Source organism: Emydura macquarii, unplaced genomic scaffold (genome assembly GCF_026122565.2).
Source record: "Emydura macquarii macquarii isolate MOO-44397 ecotype Brisbane River unplaced genomic scaffold, CSIRO-AGI_Emac_v2 contig_2619, whole genome shotgun sequence".
Taxonomy (NCBI): domain Eukaryota; kingdom Metazoa; phylum Chordata; order Testudines; family Chelidae; genus Emydura; species Emydura macquarii.
The window spans coordinates 4,675-26,594 of record NW_027132756.1 but is presented as its reverse complement, the minus strand read 5'-3'; the positions used below and the strand labels follow the sequence as shown (position 1 = coordinate 26,594).

The 21,920-nt window shown below is 42.0% G+C and overlaps 1 protein-coding gene across 1 annotated transcript; it reads right to left on the bottom strand.

Moving 5' to 3' along the window:
- Positions 1 to 607: 607 nt before the first annotated feature.
- On the bottom strand, positions 608 to 21,040 carry LOC137163548 (D-2-hydroxyglutarate dehydrogenase, mitochondrial-like). The gene is given in 10 exon segments (XM_067563813.1): positions 608 to 5,494; positions 6,827 to 6,992; positions 8,488 to 8,630; positions 9,830 to 9,973; positions 11,062 to 11,230; positions 13,553 to 13,632; positions 13,635 to 13,745; positions 14,484 to 14,623; positions 16,871 to 16,928; positions 20,641 to 21,040. Coding segments are annotated over 10 exon segments (1,671 nt in total). The 3' UTR covers positions 608 to 5,234.
- Positions 21,041 to 21,920: the final 880 nt, after the last annotated feature.

Below are 21,920 nucleotides of genomic sequence, written 5' to 3'. Positions count from 1 at the left end.
ATTGTTTGTATTCCTCATTTGATTTCTTTGCTGGGTCCAGGTTTCCAGCCATGGTGATGTTAACTCTCTGAGTCCCTTCTAATAACCTTTCCTGTGCAATGATTCATTGTGGTGATTGTCACTGGGAAGCTGGGTCAATGCAGCTGACAGACGCTGATTTAGGAGATGGACTTGAGAGGGTTCCTTAAAAACAATATTCTGCGTGTAATAATTTGGTAACAGTGCGACTTCCTTTTGTAAATTCCTTTCCCCTACTGTGAAATACCCTGTTTGCAGGGTGGTTGTAGCCATGCTAGTTCCAGGGTACTAAAAGGCAAGGTGGATGAGGGATTATCTTTTATTGGACCAACTTCTGTTAGTGAGAGAGACAAGCTTTGGAGTTACGCAGAGCTCTTCTTCAGGTCTGGCTCTGTGTAGCTCGAAAGCTTGTCACTTCCACCAATACAAGTTGGTCCAATACAAGATATTACTTCACCCACCTCGTCTCTGTGAAATTCCCTGGCATTCCTGGATCACTAAAGCTATCCCATTATGTGAGTCACTGACAACATGGGTTGTTGTGTGGGCTCTCTACTAAAGCCGTGGCAAAGAATGAGGCACTTGGAGATATCTTTAATGCATCAGGAAACAATGTGATTTCACAAGGTGACAGCATCTTTTCATTACAATGAACCGCTTGGACTATTTATATGTAAATACAATAAAATGGGTGCCCCTGATTTATTTTTCAAACCACAAGTAAAAAACTTCTTAAGATGGAAAAGAGAAAATAGATCAGGCAATAATCATATGGGAACAGGTTACCTAGCTTGGGCAACAAAGAGGTGGGGGACACGGACTTTATATTACCCTGCATCCTGGTATTCCAAACTGAAGTCGAAGAAGCTACATCAGGGTTAATTTAGCCCAATAAAGTCATCGATGCCCCATCAGTAGAGACAGTTGTACATTGAATTAAAAGGGACTATTAATTTTAGGCCATGGAATGTTACTTCAATCCGAATTCCTAGCACTCAATTTGCTACTGCATTACTCCCATCTTAGACACGAACTATCAATTTCAATGGAGTTCCATTGGTATAAATTGAGTAAGACAGGGCAATCAGACATATAGTCTTCAATTAGTTTTCTTGCACCTGGTCAGTATTCTGATAGCATTGCCTCCAGAATATAGGCAACATGGTAAGAATTCCTCCTCCTTTTCCAGTCTCAAGCTCAGTCCCTTTTTCATAAGACAGAGGGTTAAATCACTGCCATAATGTTGAGGGAAGATAATTAGAAACCTACAGCAGTGACATCTCTAAAGGGTGTGTGAACCAATTAGGTAACAAGCAGGGAGTCCTCACCAGTTGGAAGCACCCCTATTCCTTCCTCCACCCACTCACTTGTAGGTTCTGCTTCTCTCTCCATTCCTGTCCATGTCTCCATGCTGCACATAGATGTAGTGGCTGCATTTCACCAGGTTTGGGTTTATTTTTGGTCTATTCCCACTCCCTCTCCTATTCATCTTTATTACAAATAATTAACTATGCATTAGAAGGAAGGGGACAGGTCTCCCACTTTCCAGGCGAGTGCCCGAACTGTGGGGCTATGGAGTCTCCCTCACTTTTTGCCCCAGTACATATTTAATTATTAATACTCAGTAGTACTCAGACCTCAGTGGTTCAGGAGCCAAATTAGAGATCAACATTGCCCAAAAGAGTTGTGTGAATTCATTGTTTCATTTGCTATAGTGCTGCTATATATTCCTATTTAAACAGTATGACAAGATAAATATTTAATGTTATATAGATATATTATTCTCACAGCAAAATGACTGATCAAGTATTATTTTATCACACGTGGTTAATAACGACGGCATCCTGGCGGCGCAACAAAGTGAAGGCGCTGTGGTAAGTAGAATTTAGGAAGTCGACGGGAGATACGCAAGCTATTTGTGAATGGGAGATACACAAGCTACTCTACGTGGCTTGCATATCTCCCATTGACTGCCGCCAAATTTCGTGGTAAGCGTAGACCAGGTCAGAGACTCCTGTGGAATTCTATGTGAGTTTGAAGATACCCACCAAAGTCATTTTTGAGGTGCTTGGAATAACTGTTCATTTTCCAGGATTGTTCCAACCATGTCTTTCACTCTTAAGTCAAAGACCTTGCTGTACACAATGGATTAACACGTTAGCCCTCATGAAGAACTCATGCACAGGATTCGTTTCACCAAGTTTGGTTTCCAAGTGGCAGACAGCCTGACGCTTCCCGCCCCTGAAGAAATGGATAAGGGGAAGGAATTTCACTAGGCCTGACTCATTGGCAGCTGAGGCTCGCTAAGTCCACCCTTAAAGCTGCTCCTTTAGCAGTGAGAACAGGGGTCTAGAATAGAGAAGTGCATGCAAAGAAACCCTAGGAACAGCCAAATTTGGGGAGAAAACGTAGATTCACATTTGTCACCAATAAAGCCAACTCCCAGGAAGGGGGGATATGTTTGGACTAAATACAGCTGCTCAGACTGTGGGAGTGGCCAAGTTATACTTGATGCAGGACTCATACAAAGGGAGACAAAGGAGGCTGTATTCTACCTCTGTGCTTCCCTGGTTTTGGCTCCAATAAGCTATACTCTGCTGCCCCTGCCCCCAAAGAGCCATTGAAGGAGTTGGGAATTACCAGAGCACAGCAGTACTCTGGCTATGCCCACTATATATCCCCTCGTACAGGGAAACTCTCTTAGCCAGAGGAATTCGTGCAGGACCAGATGTGTCTGAGTTACAGACTCTATGCCACTGAGCAATGCAAAGGAGCTGTATCAGACCAGATTGTATAGGTTTTGGTCAGAGCGTAATAGGAGTTCCTGCTCAAAGGAATGAAGCCTGACTGGTGCAATATAATAAAGACTGATTTTTTTAAATAACTTGTATGTTTTATCAAGTTTCTTATACAGTCAAAAAAACCTTACATTCATTAGAAGATCACTGGAAACAACACCAAGATTTTCCAGTTGTTCTCCTAAAACAGATTATGAGGTCTGCATTTAGTCTAGGGTATAATACTGGCAGAACATCATACAAGATTTTGTGAATTAAAACAGTGCAGAAATATTTTTAATTCTGATCAAATTTTAAGTAGTCAAAACCCAACCTCTGCTAGATAACATTTCCCATTGCATTTATGTTTCTCATTAAATTAAAATATCCTGAACCAGAAAAGATTCATCTCATACCTGTTTTCAGTAAGAACAGTGGAATCCCACAAACCTGGCCTGCTGTACATATGCCCTTCTGCACACCTCTCAGGCCTCTGGCCAACATGGCTACTTCCCATGTAACACTGCCATCAGCTGCCCTTTCCTACTGGTGTATGGTGGCCAGAGGGGAGGAGTTAGTGCTTTCATCAACAGTTCATGGTTGTTACAGTGGGCTTACACCATGGAGACAATCCGTTCTCCAATTCCACCAGCCATCAGCTGGCCAAGCACCCCATTTCAAATGGGATTGTACTTGCATTGTTTTGGTGCTGAGGAGCTGCCAGTGACTAAGTGGTGTGGAGTCATGCTACCAACGTGTTGTCACCTTTCCTGCTGCTCTGCTTCTTAACTTGTATTTCTGTACAATGCATGTACCCATGTTCCTCTCTTTGCTGTGCAACAGAGGGGAAGGAAGCAGAAGCGTCTGTCAAGTGGCTAATAGCCCCACCCACAAAGAAAATTTTGAAAACAAATTTATGTACCATCGTTAACTCATGTATTTTCTTCTTTCCCTTCCTTGCTGATTACCAAAATGTGAGCATAACCAGATGTTGTCTTTATAAACTGGCCTCTTCTCTTCCATGGTGCCACAATATAATCTTTGCCATCAAAACAGTCAAGTTTGATACATAATCACCAGTTTAGCCAAAATCTAATGAAAGTCTACCTCCATGACTTTACAAGATCTGTGCAAAGGATGATTACATTCTCTGTTAAACCAAGTGAGGGCACCGTGAATGTAAGGGGCAAAATTCAGCCCTGGTAAAGACTTTCATTGTGTCGCCTGTCCTTCCACCTGGTTAGCCCAAAGCTGCTTTTGGCTCAGGATGCTGCTGATGGGATCTTGTTTATACCTGTGATCTCAGATTTATATCTGTGTGAAAGGAAAGATTACTGAGGGGTTCACATTACTGGAAATCCTACTCTCTGTACCAACTACGATATCTCTGGCATGCCTATCACTGTAGTATCCAAGTGGCAGCACAAATTGTGAACTCCCGGCTTGGTATTAGTGAGGCAAATGCTATAAAGACCCAAACACTGCTGACCTCAGCTGGCAGCTACAGGGACAAAGATATGGTTATGACGCCCACTAAGAGCTGCCTGTTGGACACCTGGCAGAACTTAGCAAATTACTACCGCTGCCCTGAACTTACCAGCTGTGCCAGGATTACCCCACATACATACAGCTACGAGCAAGTGAGGGGCAAATACCTATAATTCCAGGATCAGCAACATCACTGCCATAAACTCTTCATTTACATCCTAGAGATCCATCAGAATGTAATCTTCTATTTACATAGCTGACAGCACCAAAATTACATACCTAGATCTAAGTGGCCTAAGCTGCAGGCGTAATGATTTGCAGGTGCAAAGTTGTAGGCCTCTGTCTGTAAACAGGCTGTAAGTTGTCCTGCTGTATAGGGTAAGAAGCACAGAGGTTTTAAACTGTCCCTCTGGCTCAACAAGAAAACACGTCAGAAAATACAGATGGTCATCAAATCTAGATGCTGTTTACACTTTCTTCTTGCTGTGTGTAGCTCTTGCTAAGATCCATGAGAATGGACTACGAATGAAATAACAGAAGCAGCCTAGAGTAGAGAGGAAAAACCACCAACAGAGCATTAGAGAGTTAAGGCTTTTCAAGGGTTCCACCAGCTGGGCTGGGAGATAGCTCTAAGCACTGCAGCAGGAGTGGGACTGGCAGGTAGGCCCCTTATATATATGTATACTCAATCTGAACTTTCAGATCCATAGGGGAGCCCATGTGGCTTTGGCCACTAATGATTGCTGCTTTCTGGAGACTCAGAACTTGCGCACTGATGGACAATACTGAGAGGAGGAATTGCAGTCCTTAACCATTTCATCTTTATCATAAAGTGAGCAAAGCAGCATTTAGCATTGTCGTTCAGTCTGGTCATGACTAAAGTGCCGTTCTGAGCTAGAGATACAGTCAATAAACAGGATATAGACCTGTTCCTCAGCAGCCCAAGAGCTCTCAGGAACTATCTGGCAGCGTCTTGTAAGGGTTCAGAATCCCTTTGGGGTCCAACATGGCCTTGAATTGCTGCATCAGAAGGACTGCCTCTGGCGGCTTACTGTACTGAATGTAATGCTTCTTCTTGAAGTCCAGTCCATGCTCTGCACTGATACTGCTATTATACCGTGCAGTCCACTCGTACACAAATGGCTCAATGGCATCCAGCAGGGAATGGCTATAGGACTCAGCTGTGATGTTCAAGTGCAGGTTTCCATCTCCTGGAAGAAAGCACAACAGAGCTGGATCTGAGATGGTTCTGTAAGAGAAACTGAATGACCCTATTATGGAGATTCTTCATTGACTCAACAATGAAACAGCAGTCTGTGCTATGCCCTGAGAGAGCAGCTACACATTATGACTCTATAAACAGTGCTTCCTCTGTTCAGACAGTTCAGATAGTTATGTGCCTGAATAACTCAGACCGTTTCCTTGCTCTTGTGCCATCCCTAAGAAGTACAGTCTGTCAGAAAGCCCTCACAATGTAGAGTAAAATAACTTTCCATTTCCTGATTTTGTGCTTTTAGAACTTCAGCCATAATATTCCTTGTGGCAAAGATTTACCTAACGTTACTTCATTATGATTGTGACATTTTAATTTACCCATCCCACATTATTCAATCTCTTCCGATTATACTTTTGCAACAATTTAAATGTATCTCTTGGTTATGTTAATAGGGTTATGTTTTCTTTTGGGCTGTCTCTGAACAACGATCTTTGATTAACATCTGAATATCTATTGACTATTTGGAAGTCAAGATAAATCTAAGGTTTTTAGTGCTTCATTTTCACTTTGGAATAAAAGAGCTCTTCCAAAAGGGGACATGACTCTTGACATTAATAGGTAGAATTAAAAATAATAACCTTATTTGTTATATATTTAAACGTTTCAAAAGACAACCTTTATTAAACAACCTCCTCTTTAAAGACACTTTTCTGAAATATCTTGAGAGAGTGCTTAACAGTGCTCCACTTCTAATAACAGCTCAGCTCCATTAAGCAATCCATTTGTCGGTCTCTGGAGTAGCTGAAGTCAAGTTTTACTACATAAATTTCAAAATAGCCCTTTACAAATTCCAAGGCCTTTTTTTTCTAAGTTGCATTATTTTAATCACTTTCTTCTGGTGGTTAATGGCTGAGCCATAACTGGGTTACAAATATTCCTTCTCCAGCTAATGAGGACAGTGTTTGGCTACCAAATATCTACATTTATTATTTGACTGTGCAGATCAAATTTATTGCCCAATTAAATAATCTACCCAAATCACTGGATAAAGAGCTACAAGGCAATCTCTCTCTGAATAACTTGTTATATTGTGCTACAGATTGTTAATGTTGTAAAATCAGTTTTTCCATTAGCATAGGGGATCATGTCTGAAATTTGTGGATTCTAACACATCCTCCCATCTCCCACTAGACCTATAGCTCTCAGTCAGCCAATACCATCTAGTTTCTGCTTCTTAGCAATCTAAAATTCAGGCTTTAACTCTTATGTGTGAATCCTCAGCAGAAGCTAAACTACAAAAGGAAACCTGTAATGTTTCCCAACTTACCTAGATGGCCATAGCCAACCACATTCTTGGCGGTCTTGCCCAGTCGAGCCCTGGTATCAGTCACAAGGTTATATAGTCTCTCCACAGGGAGTGAGATGTCATATTTGTAAACACAGCCGTCATGAGTTAAGGCCTCCGTGATCCGCTCCCTCAGAGACCACAACATCTGTAGTTCATGGGATCAAAGAGGATGAAGTGGAGATAGAAAATTAAAGTGAACCAAATACATCAGATTTCACTCTTCGTGGAGTTTTGGGGGAGTGGGAAAAGAAAGGGGCAGGAACTATTATCCAACTATAAGAGTTACTGCAAGGGCCTTATGTCCTCTCTCTGCATATGTATTATCTAACAGCTCTCAAAAGCATCAGTTTATATTTGTCTGGCACCACTACATGTTGGAACTATGCACGAGTCCTCTAAATTCAGCAATTTCAGATAAAGCAGTACTGGTTAAAATACTGACTTGTTCAGTACCCTGCTATTGCAGTCCTTGGCTCCCACGCATCTCAGTGCTGCCTTCAACACCCTGCTACCTCAGCTCTATACAAACCATCTCAGCCTAAACCCACAGCAGCCTCTGGCTCTGAATCCAGGGTTCCCACACAACTTTAAATGTGTTTAGTTCCTGTCTCAGCAAAAGGAGAAAACAGACATCATTTCATTTTCCTGAATATTCTAGAATGGTTAATTTTCTGTCTAAAGCCAACTCTTGGACCTCCTACCAGTGCCATAGGCTGCGAGGGACAGGGAAGACTATGGAACCAACTCCCCATAAATATCTGCAAAGCCACCTCACTGTCCTCCTTAAAACACTCCGCTGCCAACAGGCCAACAAAAAAACATAGTGGTCAGGCAACTGGTGTACGGTGACCACTGCTTGACCAATAATGTCTCATTTTTTCCTTGTGTTTGCCCTTTGGTTTGCTGTATCTTGCTGTATCTACCTGTTGTCTCTTGTCTTGTATTTAATCTGTAAGCTCTTTGGGATGGCGACATCTCTGTTATGTGTTATTACGGTGCTTCGAACAATAAGACCCTGATCCCTAATATAGGACCATAGGTGCTACTGTCATGTAAATAATAACAATCTCAGCTCCATGCTAGTACCCACAATTTGCTTCCCATACATGAATGTGCATGCTGCTTAGACTGAGATACAAATGGTCCAGTCCAACATAAGCTCTTCCACTATACACACCACTGTAACATATTCCAAGGAAGTGAGGGTTGAGGTGTACTCCAACACTGCAAATCTTCCCACTTCTGCAGAGGAACAGGGTTATTCTAGCTCCATCACCTGTCAGCCTCTCTGCATTGTTTAGTTTTGCTGGTTAAGAAAATGAGGAATTTCCCTACTGCTTTGTGCTAAAGCAAAACTGCATGCATAGAGAAAGAAGATTCAGCACCTCCTCATTAACACCATAATAGAGGGATTTGAGGAAAATTTCTACAGAACATTTGTAAACAGCCCTAATGGTTACCAAAAAAAAAATTGTTGGCATATATTTCACCATATAAACAAGCTACAGCTTTTCCTCCTAATGTCAGGTAACTTGGGATCTCCTAAGCCACAGAACAAACTGTTTGACCATTCATCAGTGTAAAGTGCAAATCCAAATAAAGAATTATTCCATTCATGTTTGTGTAGGAAGGGGAATCACCTTTATTTTCTTATCCTCTGTGGCCACAGTCCCATCTGTCACCAAACCACAGGCCATGGCATGTTCCAAAAAGTTGTTCAGTTTTTCTTCATCGTGGGCAGAATTTGAGCCTGACATCTCAATTAAAACATAAAAGGGACTTCCTAGAAATGAGAGAGGACAGAACGAGAGAACAGTCAGTAGTAGAAGTACAGGAATTTAATTCAAATGATTAAAAGGTCATCTTGAGAAGTCACTGAGTTAAAAATAAAGCAACATTCTCTACACTGACTCCTTCTGTATAAAGCAGAGGGCTGAGATAACTGATCTTCCCAACATTCTATATTATTTCACCATTCCCTATAGGAATTCTGCTGCCAAGGCTGGGAAGTAGCTGGGAATTATTTCAGAGCAGGTAGATGTGGTCAATTTCCTCAGGAACAGCCTTTCTGCACTCTGCACTGGCTAGAGTGCAGCAAGCGCTAGACAGAGCACAATGGATGCGACATCCTCGAGACCTGGAAATTCTGCAAATAGTTTTGATTTTGTCAAGAGTATCTGCTTTGTGTTTTGAGAGTGAGTGTTTCAGAGTGATGCTTCCCATCTGTATGGAAATAAATGCTGCTACAAGGCATGCAGCTTGCATACTGCTTCCTTCAAGTTAACCAATGTAAATAAAGTCCAAAGTTCCAGAAAGATGCACTTTCCTGTTGCATTTCACATAGGTTCCCTCTGAGGAAACCCTCTCTGCTATTCTATAGCCTTGATACTGAATCAGATGCTCTATGCACTGCCCTAGTTGTAACCACTCTATTATAGCAGCTGCTGTTGAAATGGGGCCAATAACTTACAATAAAATCCCCCCCCCAATAATACAAAAAACATTATGATTCATGTGATGATTGTTTGCTTGACTCTCTCAGAGTGACTGAGCTGGGGAGACAAGGGAGTTTGCTCAGTGATAAATCTATTCCAAGGTTCCAGACATAGTCCCTATGAAATGCTGTCTTTTTTCCATCTCTGGAGAAACCACTTAATAACTGAACATGTTGGCTAAATACTTCTCTTGCCCTAGGCAGAAGACTAGCTGCTCCACAGCAGGGTTGGAGCGCAGTGTGGAACAATGCGGGGAAGTCCAGACTTTAGTGAACCTGGAGACTGGACTCCCCTCTCACCCTTGGAGAGACCTTCCTTTAGACCTACTAAGTATTTCGCCCACCATTCCCGATCCCCTCCCAAAAGAAATCCCCAGAAGGTATGAAGTCTTTTTCCACAGCACAATAAAGCATCTAGATGCCTGAGTTCATGGCACAACCTTATACTGCACATCACCTGGCTATGCACAGTACATTAATTCTGGTACCTGTCACTGGTTTGGACAGTTTGAGGTGACTCTCAACCAACTTCATGCAGTTGTCGTCCATAAACTCGAATGCAGACAGGATCTCTCCCAGCATGCCTTTGCAGGTAGTGAAAGTTCCAAGAACTTGAAAGAAACTCTGACAACCTTTCCACAGACAATGAACAGCACTGAGAAAATTAAAACTGCTAACATATCAAAAATATTATCTGGCTCAAAATAGTTTGTCTAGGGTCCAGTAAATAGTCATGAATGATGTTTGCTAAACAGACTAGTTTTAGGGTATGTCTACGCTGCCGGGGCTGCATGGATCGATGCAGTGGGATCAACTGAGTGGGCATTGGAGACCCGCTCAATCGATCCCGGAAGTGCCCTCGGTCGACACAGTAAATCCACCCCTCTCCTCCCGAAAAGAGTAAGGGTGCATTGACCGGAGGGCGTCTCCCGTCGATGTGGTGCAGTGGATACGCCACAGTAAGGGAACGCAAGTAAGTCGACAGGAGATACGCAAGTAGTAGCTTGCGTATCTCCCATCAACGGCCCCTGGCAGTGTAGACCAGGCCTAAGAAATGTTTGTGAAGGTAAATGTTTAGAGTAGACCATGCAGGTGCACCTCTTACCTGACTGGTCTTTTTCATTACAAGGATTTTTAGAAAACAGGATACCTTGAATGCTTAGGGCACTGTGTCTCTAGTCTCCATTTATCTGTCTGGGCCAGAAGGCTGGGGAGGCGGAGGAAGTGGTGAGGCAAAATATAACCAGCACAGCTAAGCGCTGGGTCCCTTCCCTTCCCCACGTCTACTTACCATGTTTCTACCTAAGAAGGACATTTTGCCTGCCAGAGCTAAGCTATAGCTCAAATAGCATGGTGACAGGTCCCTCGGGAATACCACAGATAAGAGAGCTTTGCTCAATCTTAGTGACCAAAAGTATTTTAATTCACACCACCAAACTCTCTCTCAAATATTTTATTACTAGAAACAAAATCAAGTTGGTGGTTTACAGCAGTTCACCGACTTGTGATGCTTCTCTCTCAATCATTGCTTTCCCTTTCTCCTGACACTGGTTTCAGAAGTCAAGTTATTAAATACCAGCCTCAGGATCATAGGGCAGCTTCACCTCCAGTAATATACCTTAAATCAGTCCTGTGTCTCTGATACTGTATGGATAGGGCTGCATATTGTTTCTGGTTACCAACACCACTGTTGGGAGAATGAGAGAGGGACAGAGCCTACCTAAGAAGGCCAGATTCACAGACTTGGGTTTCCGTGGACAGAGGATAGAGACACCAGTAATGACTCCCAGTGTCCCCTCTGACCCAATGAAAAGTTGCTTCAGGTCATAGCCAGTGTTATCCTTCCGCAGAGAAGCCAAGCAGTTCAGAATGGAGCCATCAGCCAGGACCTGGCAGAGGACAAAGAAACAATACTGATAAACCCTTTGTTTCCAATTACACAAATACACACAGGTGATGAGCTTGTGTGAAGAGACAAGATGATCAGCAGCAAACCTCTCAGTGCTGCAACGTGGGTATATTCTCTTTTCCTCACACCTCTTCCATTCTTTCACCTTTCCCTGTCCTTTCTCCCATCTACATCCTGCCCGTTTTGCTCCATCAAATTCTTCTCTTCCTCAGTGCTCATGTGTTGCATGTAAAGCAAGGAACAGTTACACCAATAAGAACAGAATAATCTTTCTCCAATGGATATGATCAGCCATTGTAAGTAGTTTATTAGCTTAGGATAGCCACTGTGACCAATGAAAGTGCCAATTTTAAAACAGTGAGGGTAATCAAACATCAGAAGTGGTAAATTCTTCATCATTTGATTCCTTAAACTGTGTATGTTTCTAACAGATATGCTCAGTTAAAGATTGCCTTGATTACTTAGACATATTAGAAATGAAAAAGAACACCTGGGTCACGTAATCCTTTCCCCTATTCTTTACAATAAATACACTAGTGAATTTTTCAGTCTATCTTTAAATGTTCCAAATACTGGGATTTCCAGAAATAAGGAGACTACTTTACAGCCTAATAGAACTATATGACATTCAGCCATGACTTTTCTGTGTTTTAACTGAACTTTCATTAATAGGCTGGTAGCACCACCTATTTTGCCAAACTTTAATGGCTAGAGCTGAAATTTTCCATGCCCGGTGTCTGCCTCAGCCCTGTGATGTGAACCCTTTGAAAAGGCATGCAGAATAAAATTGAACTGGCATTTCTTTTTGCTTCCATATTGCATTACCAACTAATGTCTAGTTTGCTCAGCTACTAGACATAAGAATCTTTCAGCATGACTGCTTCCCAGGCTTTCAAGGAGAGAAGCAGACCTGGCAGTGTAGAAACAGAACAAGCAGCACTCCCATGCTCCTGGAATCTGCAGGGTTAAGACAGGAGGGCAGGACAGAGTCAGGAAAACAATACAAATATGGGAGTGTTCCACAAAATGCCAAGCACTGGACAGGTAGGGACCACTGGGCTTGAGATTATATAGTGAGCAGTCACTAAAAGAGAGCTATAGGCAGGATCTCTCTAAGCAGAGCAGCTCTTCTTAGCAGTGTAAATCCATCTACCATCATTGAGAGTCACCAATAAGACAATGGTTAAAGCAGGAGGTCAAGAAGTAACTTTTAAAATATCCCTGTATCAACAAATATTCCTGTGAAGTCTTTTATTAACAGTATTTCAAGAGAGCTACAGAAGTAACATTTAAAGAGGCATGCTAGCTGGAAATCTGGTGAATCTGATAACACAGAACCATTGAAAGGCAGGGCAGGAAGTAACCTCAAGTGTCATCAAGTCCAGCCCCCTGTGCTGAGGCAGGACCAAGTAAACCTAGACCATCCCTGACAGGCGTTTGTCCTACCTGTTCTTAAAAGCCTCCAGTGATGGGATTGCACAACCTCCCTTGGACGCCTTTTCCAGTGCTTAGCTACCCTTCGAGCTAGACAGCTTTTCCTAATATCTAAGCTAAATCTCACATTATGCCCATTATTTCTTGTCCTCCCTTCAGTGCACATGGGAAATTGATCACAGTCCCCTTTATAACAGCCTGTAACATACTGGAAGACTTATCAGGGCCCCCTCTCAAACCTCCTTTCTCAAGACTAAACATGCCCAGTATTTTTAACCTTTCCTCATAGTCCAGGTTTTCTAAACCTTTTATCATTTTTTTGCTATCCTCTGGACTCGCTCCAATTTGTCCACATCTCTCCTAAAGTGTGGGGACCACAACTGGACACAGTACTTCAGCTGAGGCCTCACCAGTGCCACGTACAGCAGGACAATTACTGCCCATGTCTTACACACAACACTCCTGTTAATACACCTCAGAATCATATTAGCCTTTTTCACAACTGCATCACATTGTTAACTCATATGCAATCAGTGATCCACTATAACCCCCTGATTCTTTTCAGCAATTGCATCACCTAGTCAGTTATTCCCCATTTTGTAGTTGCACATTTGATTTTTCCTTCCTAAGCAAAGTACTTTGTACTTGTCTGTATTAAATTTCATCTTATTGATTTCAAACCAACTCTCTAATTTGTCAAGATCATTTTGAACTCTATTCTTGTACCCCAAAGTGCTTACAACCCTTCCCAGCTTGGAGTCATTATGAACAGTTCTAGAATAATAAGAACATAAAAGCAGAATGGCAGCAGAATACTGGATGGAAAGAGGTTCAGATACAGAAAGCAGCTACACAACACTCATCTTACCACTTCCAGTCCCAGTACTGTCCCTCGAAGGGAGCCGTACCTCAACAGCCTCAGGCCTCCTGCATTTGTTGCTACATTGCACCAATGTGGCAGCTGCCCTTTGCTCCAAGGTCAAGCGGCATAATGAAATCCAGCTCCTCAAGATACTGGTTCAGGTTCTCTAAGATACAGCCAGCCTGGCAAACAAGGATTCCTGAAACACAGGAATCAAGCTGCAATGTGACACATACAAATGATTTCCTAAAGAAGCAGGACAGCTACAAGTAACTAGGACCTCCCCTCTCTACAAAAACTTCAACCCTGTGATGGTACAACTCAAATCCAAAACAACTCTGCTCACGACACAGGGCGCTCTCTCCCTCCTACTGAAGTCTATGGGAGTTTTGACTTTGACTTCAGCAGAAGCAGGTCCTGGATTGGTACCTGGAACATCAGGGCACTAAATATTTCTCTCCCTTTAATTGTCCCTTATCTCACTTTTTTAAGAACTTGAATATTCAAATCAACCAGAGGTTTTCTCATTCCCCAAATCCTAGCACATATGCCTACTTTTCCCATTTCTCTCCTCCACAAATGCCAGTGTAGACTGACTATAAACCTGGCAGATCCTTTCTTCAATACAGCTGTAATTCATATCCTATCCTTTACTATCAGATGCAGATAGTGTCCGATCTGGATTTCTTGCACCGTTACTGGGATGAGTGCAGCTCCTCCTCTCCCTCCCCTTCCCCCCATGTATAGTCTTAGGTTTGCTGCTCTTACTATCAGAAACATCATCAGAAGAATCCTGGATTCAGGATGCCCCCGCTGACTCCTCATGGTGCTGCCAGCCTCCATTCCTGCTGATGCTATACTAAGCACCTCTCAGAAGGAGGGCAGGATTTAGAGGACTAAAAGATGAGCCATTTTACATTAGAAGAAATATATTTACCAGACACACTGTCGAAGCTGATCACCTGGTTCATCAGAGCTGTGGAGAGAATAATCTCATCAAAGACAGGAACACTGCCACCCACAAGGCCAGTGTTACCTCCTTGGGGATTTACTGCCAAGTTCCTCTTGTTACAATACCTGAAAAGGAACACACTGTTCAATGGTCACACTGCTCAGGGCCATATCCCACTTCCCTTCTGCATGCCTCTGGGAGATTTGTGCACATGTGCGGTTGGATGAACCTTTTGTGTTCATTAAAGTTAAATAGTGTCAGTTCTAAAAGCTGGATTTCAGATGAAGGGCCAGTTTTAGATAGAGAGTGAGAAAGCACAACTCATGCTCAGGGCCATGCATAGAAATTAAAATTGCAATACTTTTGATGGGGCATGTTAAACACACACACACACACACACACACAAATGAAAGGTTAGCATGACCCCTCTCCTCCCCAGACTCTCGGGATGCCTCTGGAGCTGACGCTCAGCAGTGAGGAGGCAGCAGCTCCCCCTGTCAGTGTCTGAGTTCCAGAGTGGCTGCCTGTTTGCAGACTGTCCGCTGAGGTGAGTCAGGGGGTGGAGGCAGAAGCAACACGTGGGATGCTAGCAGCAGGGAAGGAGAAACAACAGGCTGCAGCTGTAGGGGGGGAGGAGCTCAGCTGGCAGCCAACTGCCTTGCTGCTTCCTCCCTCTCCGGGCAGCAGACACATGGAGATTTTGAGGGGTGGGAGAGTCGTGTCCCTGTTTGCCCCCCGCTTGTGCACGCCCCTGCTCCTGCTGATGACAATAGCTGAATTCTGCACATTTTCTAAAAGGCCTTGGATAAAGGAATATAAATTTAGGACCACCCTCCCCCACTTTTTTTTAAACTCCAAACAGCAGTCAACTCCTTTTAGAAACTAATTGTTCACATGGCTGCCTTTGTTAGCACATCTTTATCACTTTACTGTATGTTCTTTCCACCTCTTCTCATGGGATCTTGGTTTCTTCCTTCCATGGAAGTCAATAATTGATTCTGTCACCTCTTTTATAGATGCTAAGGCAAATTACAATTTTGTTATTATTTATGGAGAACCATGGGTGCATGCAGGGCAAATAAACAGAACAAATAAGAAGACAGGTCTCTGCGCCACAGACCTAACAATCTAATTCCAAAATTGCACAGTCTAACTGAATTCCCTGCTTAGACCTCATTCATATGTACAGGGTGAAGTAATAAGGAAGGACTAAGAACGGAAGGCCAGTTGAGGCTTTTAGAGAGAATATAGGATACTATCAGATACAGCTGTTTCCTAGCAAAGGGCCTTCAAGAAGGTCAAGTGCCACAACCAGTTCTTACAAAGCTGGGATGCATCTCAGGAAAAGGACTATCTAGTTATGTAAAAATATGTTTAGTTTCTCTTGTTGTAACTAATGAACTTAAAAATCTCCTCTAAAACCTTTTAGAACTAGGAAAACTTGCTGTTCTTTTAGTGCTGAACCAAGAGAGACCCTAAATCCCTCAAATTCCAGTTCTATTAAGTGTACAAAGCTGCAGCGTACCAGGGAATATTTCATAAATGCAGACCCTGATGGTAGAAGGTTTTAGGGCCACTTTACACTTTGTTGTGACACACCTAGTATTGACCTCATACAGTGTTGTAAAATGTGTTCAGCCTTTAACCATCTGAACCCTCAAGTGGTGAGCCTGTACTGCTGCTAAATCAGGGCTATGGGAGTGTTGCCATTGACTTCAATAGAAGCAGGATCAGACCTTCAGGTTGTGGAGTTCTTTGAAGCTGGGATCAGGCCCATGCTTTCTCTAGTAGGGTTTATTCTGAATTTCTTATTTTATCTTCCCTTTGTTCTCCTAATCTCCTTTTTCCCTTTGGCTATTTCTCTCCTTCAGCCTGAGCCTGCTGGAACCTTCTGGGGGTGGTTCCTTACTGATACTGGCTCTGTTTCCAGTTATGTCAGTTCAGTGGAGCAGAGATGTCCCTAATGAGGAGACACCACTCCCTTCCCTCCCTCCCCCCGCCCCACCCCACCTTCCGCACCCTCCCCCCACACACATCCCTAGGATTTTCTAAACGGGGCCACAGGAGTGTGGATCAGAGGAGACAGATGTTACACATTTGGCATTCATAACCTTTGTTAGTTGTTCTTGGTGATCATATTGCTAGCTAGGAACCCATTATTTTCCCTAACAATTTGAAAGCTTGCTTAGTATAGCTTTGATAGTTAGACTGGATTTTGCTCACTCACGCACATTACCTGGTTTCTTGATTAAATCTGGTAGCAATCTCAAATGATACAATAAGAAAATTGTAGAGTCGTGCACAGACAGAATACAGAGATAGCAAAATAGAAGCACTAAGTAGCAAAGATCAGTTACAAAGGTGTAAACTACCTGAGAATCTCAGATACCTCTGCTGATGTCTGTGGCTTCAGCAACACCTTACTGCAGCCTGCAACGAAAGCAAGATATGATAAAATCAATCTGAAGCAAATATGGTGGCCGAAAAGAAAAACCCCACGTCTTTTGGTATCTCTGACACTAGTGGCAACAAAACACGCCAGGGCCCCCTGCACCAAAACATTCAATTATGAGATGAGGTCACTTGTTCCCTGCTCTAGCAGTGCAGCGAAAGGCCTGGAAGATACATGTTCCTCCAATGCTCCAATAGTAACCAAAGTCAGTGATTAGAAATGGCAATGACGGGCTGTAAAGGGAGCACTGTCCTATAATAACAAAAATAATATCTAGCTCTTATATAATGCTTTTTTTCTATAGCTCTCCAAGCACTTTACTAAGGAGGTAAGTATCATTATTCTCATTTCAAAATTAGTCAGAGTATCTTGCTATGGTGAGGACATGAAATGGTCAGAAAACAAAAGAAATTAAATGACAACCATTTTGGCAAATATCAACTCTGGAGTGACAGGAATTTTTCTCTCAGAAGAACTTGAATAATTGGCCAGATGTGAGAATGGGTGACTTACACCTCTCCCTGAAGTACTGTACACACTGCTGGAAAAAGCAGGATATCAAACTAGGTAGATCATTGGTCTGCTCAACAGAGACAAATCTTAAATTCCCCAAATTAGCTCTACTCAGTTCAGTGTTCTGCTTAGTTGCCTTGGTGTCAGTAATCATGGAAAACATATGCCATTTTCCATGCTAAGAGAATAAGTAAATGGAGAGAAGAACACTCCAATAACAATCACCCTCTCAAAAATAAAATTCAGCTCACATCTTAGTCAGCTATGTTGAAGACTGAAGAATCACATCCCACAGCAGGGTATTTTAACACCTTGTTCTAAATACTCACTGGATCAGCCAGTTTAATGATACAAGGCAAGTCCTTTGTAGAGCTTACACATATCTACAGACACTCTTGCATTTTTAAACTAATTTTCAGGGACAGCATCCAATAGCTCCATTATGAGGATAATCAAAGGAAGATTTTACTCTATGTATTTCAAACTAGCACCCTTATTTTTAAATGGAAATTAAAAGATACAGTTCCCAAAGTGAAATGCCTACAAGCTGCATGGAAACTTTTTAAAGGCACCATAAAAGAGGTTCAAATTAAATGTATACTCCAAATTAAAAAACATAGTAAGAGGACCAAAAAATCTCACCATGGCTAAACAAAGTAAAAGAAGTAGTTAGAGGCAAAAAGGTATCCTTTAAAAGTTGGAAGTTAAATCCTACTGAGGAAAATACAGTAGAAAGGAGCATAAATTCTGTTAAGTCAAGTGTAAAGCCATAATTAGGCAGGCCAAAAAAGAATTTGAAGAGCAACTGAGACTCAAGAAGTAACAGCAAAAAATGTTTTAACTACATCAGAAGCAGGAAGCCTAATAAACAATCAGTGGGGCCACTGGACAATCTAAGTGCTAAAAGAGCATTCAAGGAAGATAAGGCCTTTGTGGAGCAGATAAATGAATTATATGCATGAGTCTTCACTGCAGAGGATATGAGAGAGATTCTCACAGCTGAGCCATTCTTTTAAGGTGAGAAATCTAGGGAACTGTCCCAGATTGAGGTGTCATTAGAAAAGGTTTTGGAACAAGTTGATAAATGTAACAGTAATAAGTCACCAGTACCATATGGTATTCACTCAAGAGTTCTGAAGGAATTCAAATATGAAGCTGCAGAACTACTAATTGAGGTATGTAGCCTATCATTTAGATAAGTTTCTGTATCACACAAGTGGAGGATAGCTAATGTGATGCCAATTTTTTAAAAAGCTTTCAAGGTGATCCTGGCAATTACAGACCAGTAAGCCTAATTTCAGTACCAGGCAAATTGGTTGAAACTATAGTAAAGAACAGAATTATCAGACACACACATGAACATGATTTGTTGGGGAAGATTCAACACAGATTTGTAAAGGGAAATCATGCCACATATATCTATTAGAATCCTTTAAGGAGGTCAACAAACATATGGACAAGGGTGATCCAAAGGACGTAGTTACTTAGACTTTCAGAAAGCCTTTGACAGGGTCCCTCGCCGAAGGCTCTTAAGCAAAATAAGCAGTCATGGGATAAGAGGAAGGTCTTCTCATGGATCAGTAACTGGTTAAATGATAGGAAACAAAGGGTAGAAATAAATGGTCCATTTTTGGAATGGAGAGAGGTAAATAATTTTCTCTCTCAGGGGTCCAGTTATGTTCAAAATATTCATTAATGATCTGGAAAATGGGGTAAACAGTGAGGTGGCAAAATTTGCACATAATGCAAAATTACTCAAAATAGTTAATTCCAAAGCAGACTGTGAAGAGTTACTAAGGGACCTCACAAAACTGGGTGATTGGGCAACAAAATGGCAGATGAAATTCAATGTTGATAAATTCAAAGCAGTGCACACTGGGAAAACATAGTCCCAACTAGACATACAAAATGATGGGGTTTAAATTAGTCATTACCACTCAAGAAAGAGAGCTTGGAGTCACTGTGGATAGTTCTCTGAAAACATCCGCTCAATGTGCAACAGCAATCAAAAAAACTAGCAGAATGTTAGAAACCATTAGGAAAGGGATATATAATAAAATAGAAAATATCATAATGCCTCATATAAATTCATGGTACTCCCATATCTTGAATACTGCATTCAGATCTGGTCTGCCCATCTCAAAAAAGATGCATTGGAATTAAAAAAGGTACAGAAAAAGGCAACAAAAATTATTAGGGGTATGGAACAGCTTCTGTATAAGGAGAGATTAAAATGACTGGGACTTTCAGCTTGGAAAAGAGATGACTAAGGAGGGAATACGATAGAGGTCTATAAAATCTTGACTGATGTGGAGAAAACAAATAAGAAAATGTTATTTACTTCTTTGCATACCACAAGAATTAGAGGTAACCCAATAAAATTAATAGGCAGCAGGTTTAAAATGAACAAAAGGATATATTTCTTCACACAACACATGGTCAACATGTGGAACTCATTGCCAGGGGATGTTGTGAACTGGGTTCAAAAAAGAGTTACGTAAGTTCATGGAGGATAGGTCCATCAATTGTGGCTATTAGTCAAGATGGTCAGGGATGCAACCCCATGCTCTGGGTACCTTAACCTCTGACTCACAGAAGCTGGGACTGGATGACGGAAGATTGATCACATGATTAATTGTTCTGTTCATTCCCTCTGACGTACCTGACATTGGCCACTGTCAGAAGATACGATACTGGACTAGATGGACCATTGTTCTGGCCAGTATGGTCATTCTTATATTCTTAAGGTAGCAACCATACACTTACTTTATTTAAAAGAAAAAATTAAAACTATTAGAATATGATGTGACTGCTCAGTGGATGAATTTCACTATAAAATAAACCTTTTCAGAAGCAAGGTAAAAGTTTGGATAAATGTAAACAAAAACGTAATTTAACAGTTAAGCAAAAGAGCAGATTGGGAAATATTTTTGGGAAGTGTTCCAATGAAAAATTCTGACAAAAATGAAACTTTTGACAAAAAAACTTTTTTCATAGGAAAATATTTTTTAATGAAAAATTTCAACCAGTTCTAATAACCAAACTTGATTTTGTAGCATATGTATAAACAAGCAGCAGCACAAGCTTGACAGCAGAGTTGAGGTTTTTGCCTACAGATTTTTCGTTATCCTGCTGAAAAGGGGATAGTACGGTGTGTCAAAATGTTAAAACACCTACCTCGGACTGACTGCAGCCAGTCCACGTTAAACAGCCTCAGTTCATCTGGGTCTGTGATGACTCTTCCAGGTATAAGGTGCTCAAAGAAAGTTAAATCACTATCAGAAACACAGGAGAAGGGCAGCCTCTGCACACCATACTGCTCACTGGTCAGCATCACTTCCTTGGAGCTGGTGGAGGTAGAGAGAGATCTCTTGCCAAGCAGACTGGTGCCCCATAGGATGGGTGACCTTGACACTGATATCCTGGGTAGCTCTGCTAGTTTCTTATGTGTAAGTGTCCACTGAGCAGATGCATTGGTCCACATTGCCAAGGTTCTGTTATGACAGATCATCTGCCATCTTGGCAGGGTCCAACAGCACCAAACCGAACGAAGCTGGACAAGGGAGGAAACAGTCATGGTTGCCCTGAAACACAAACAGAGAATTAACACCCAGTTTGGATTTTTCCTGCTACTCCCCAGACCCCCTGTGCATAAAATGCTAGATTTCTCAACTAACTGACCTGCTACCATTCAGAACTATGGCGAAAAAAACAGCTCCTTTAGGGAGTAAAAGGCCATTAATATTTGCAGATAGAATAGTTTCCGTGTCATTCATTGTATTATTGCACACAATCAGCCCATCTTATATCTAGGACAATCCAGACTAAAGTAGGATCGTGTATGGGAAGCAGGTGGAAACCACAGCTTCTAGTACTGGAAATCCCCAACGAAACATACATGATATATCAAGTCTTTGATTGAGAAATGCATATATTATCATGTGCTTTAAGGTCCTTCCAAACTGTTTTCACTGAAGGATAGAACTGCATGCAGAATGCACCAACTCATGTTCTGCTTCCTGAGGGTATACTCCATCAGTCCTTATCCTGCACATGACATAACTGGTCTTTTTCACAAATTCTGCCCACAGCTCAAGCCTGCTTTCACCTACATCTTGTCCTTGAGAAGGTACCCATATGTAAACACCTGAAGCCTGATTCTCCACTACGAGGCACAAGGCAGTGGAGAAACAGACCCCCACGTCTGTGTTTCCCGTGACGTTGGGTAGATTTGCAAGAATCTACTGGGATACATATTCATCTGTAAGAATACAAACAACGTCTGACCAAGTAACGCCACTTGGGGGCTGTCTGGAACACAGAATGCATGTGTGGTGTTTATGCATGCATAAAAATTACAGTTCAGGCAGACTCCAGTCACAAGGAGCAGATGTTAACTGCTCCCATCACTGATGATAGGGTGTATGTGTGGGAGAGCTAAAGGTTTAGTGCAGGCT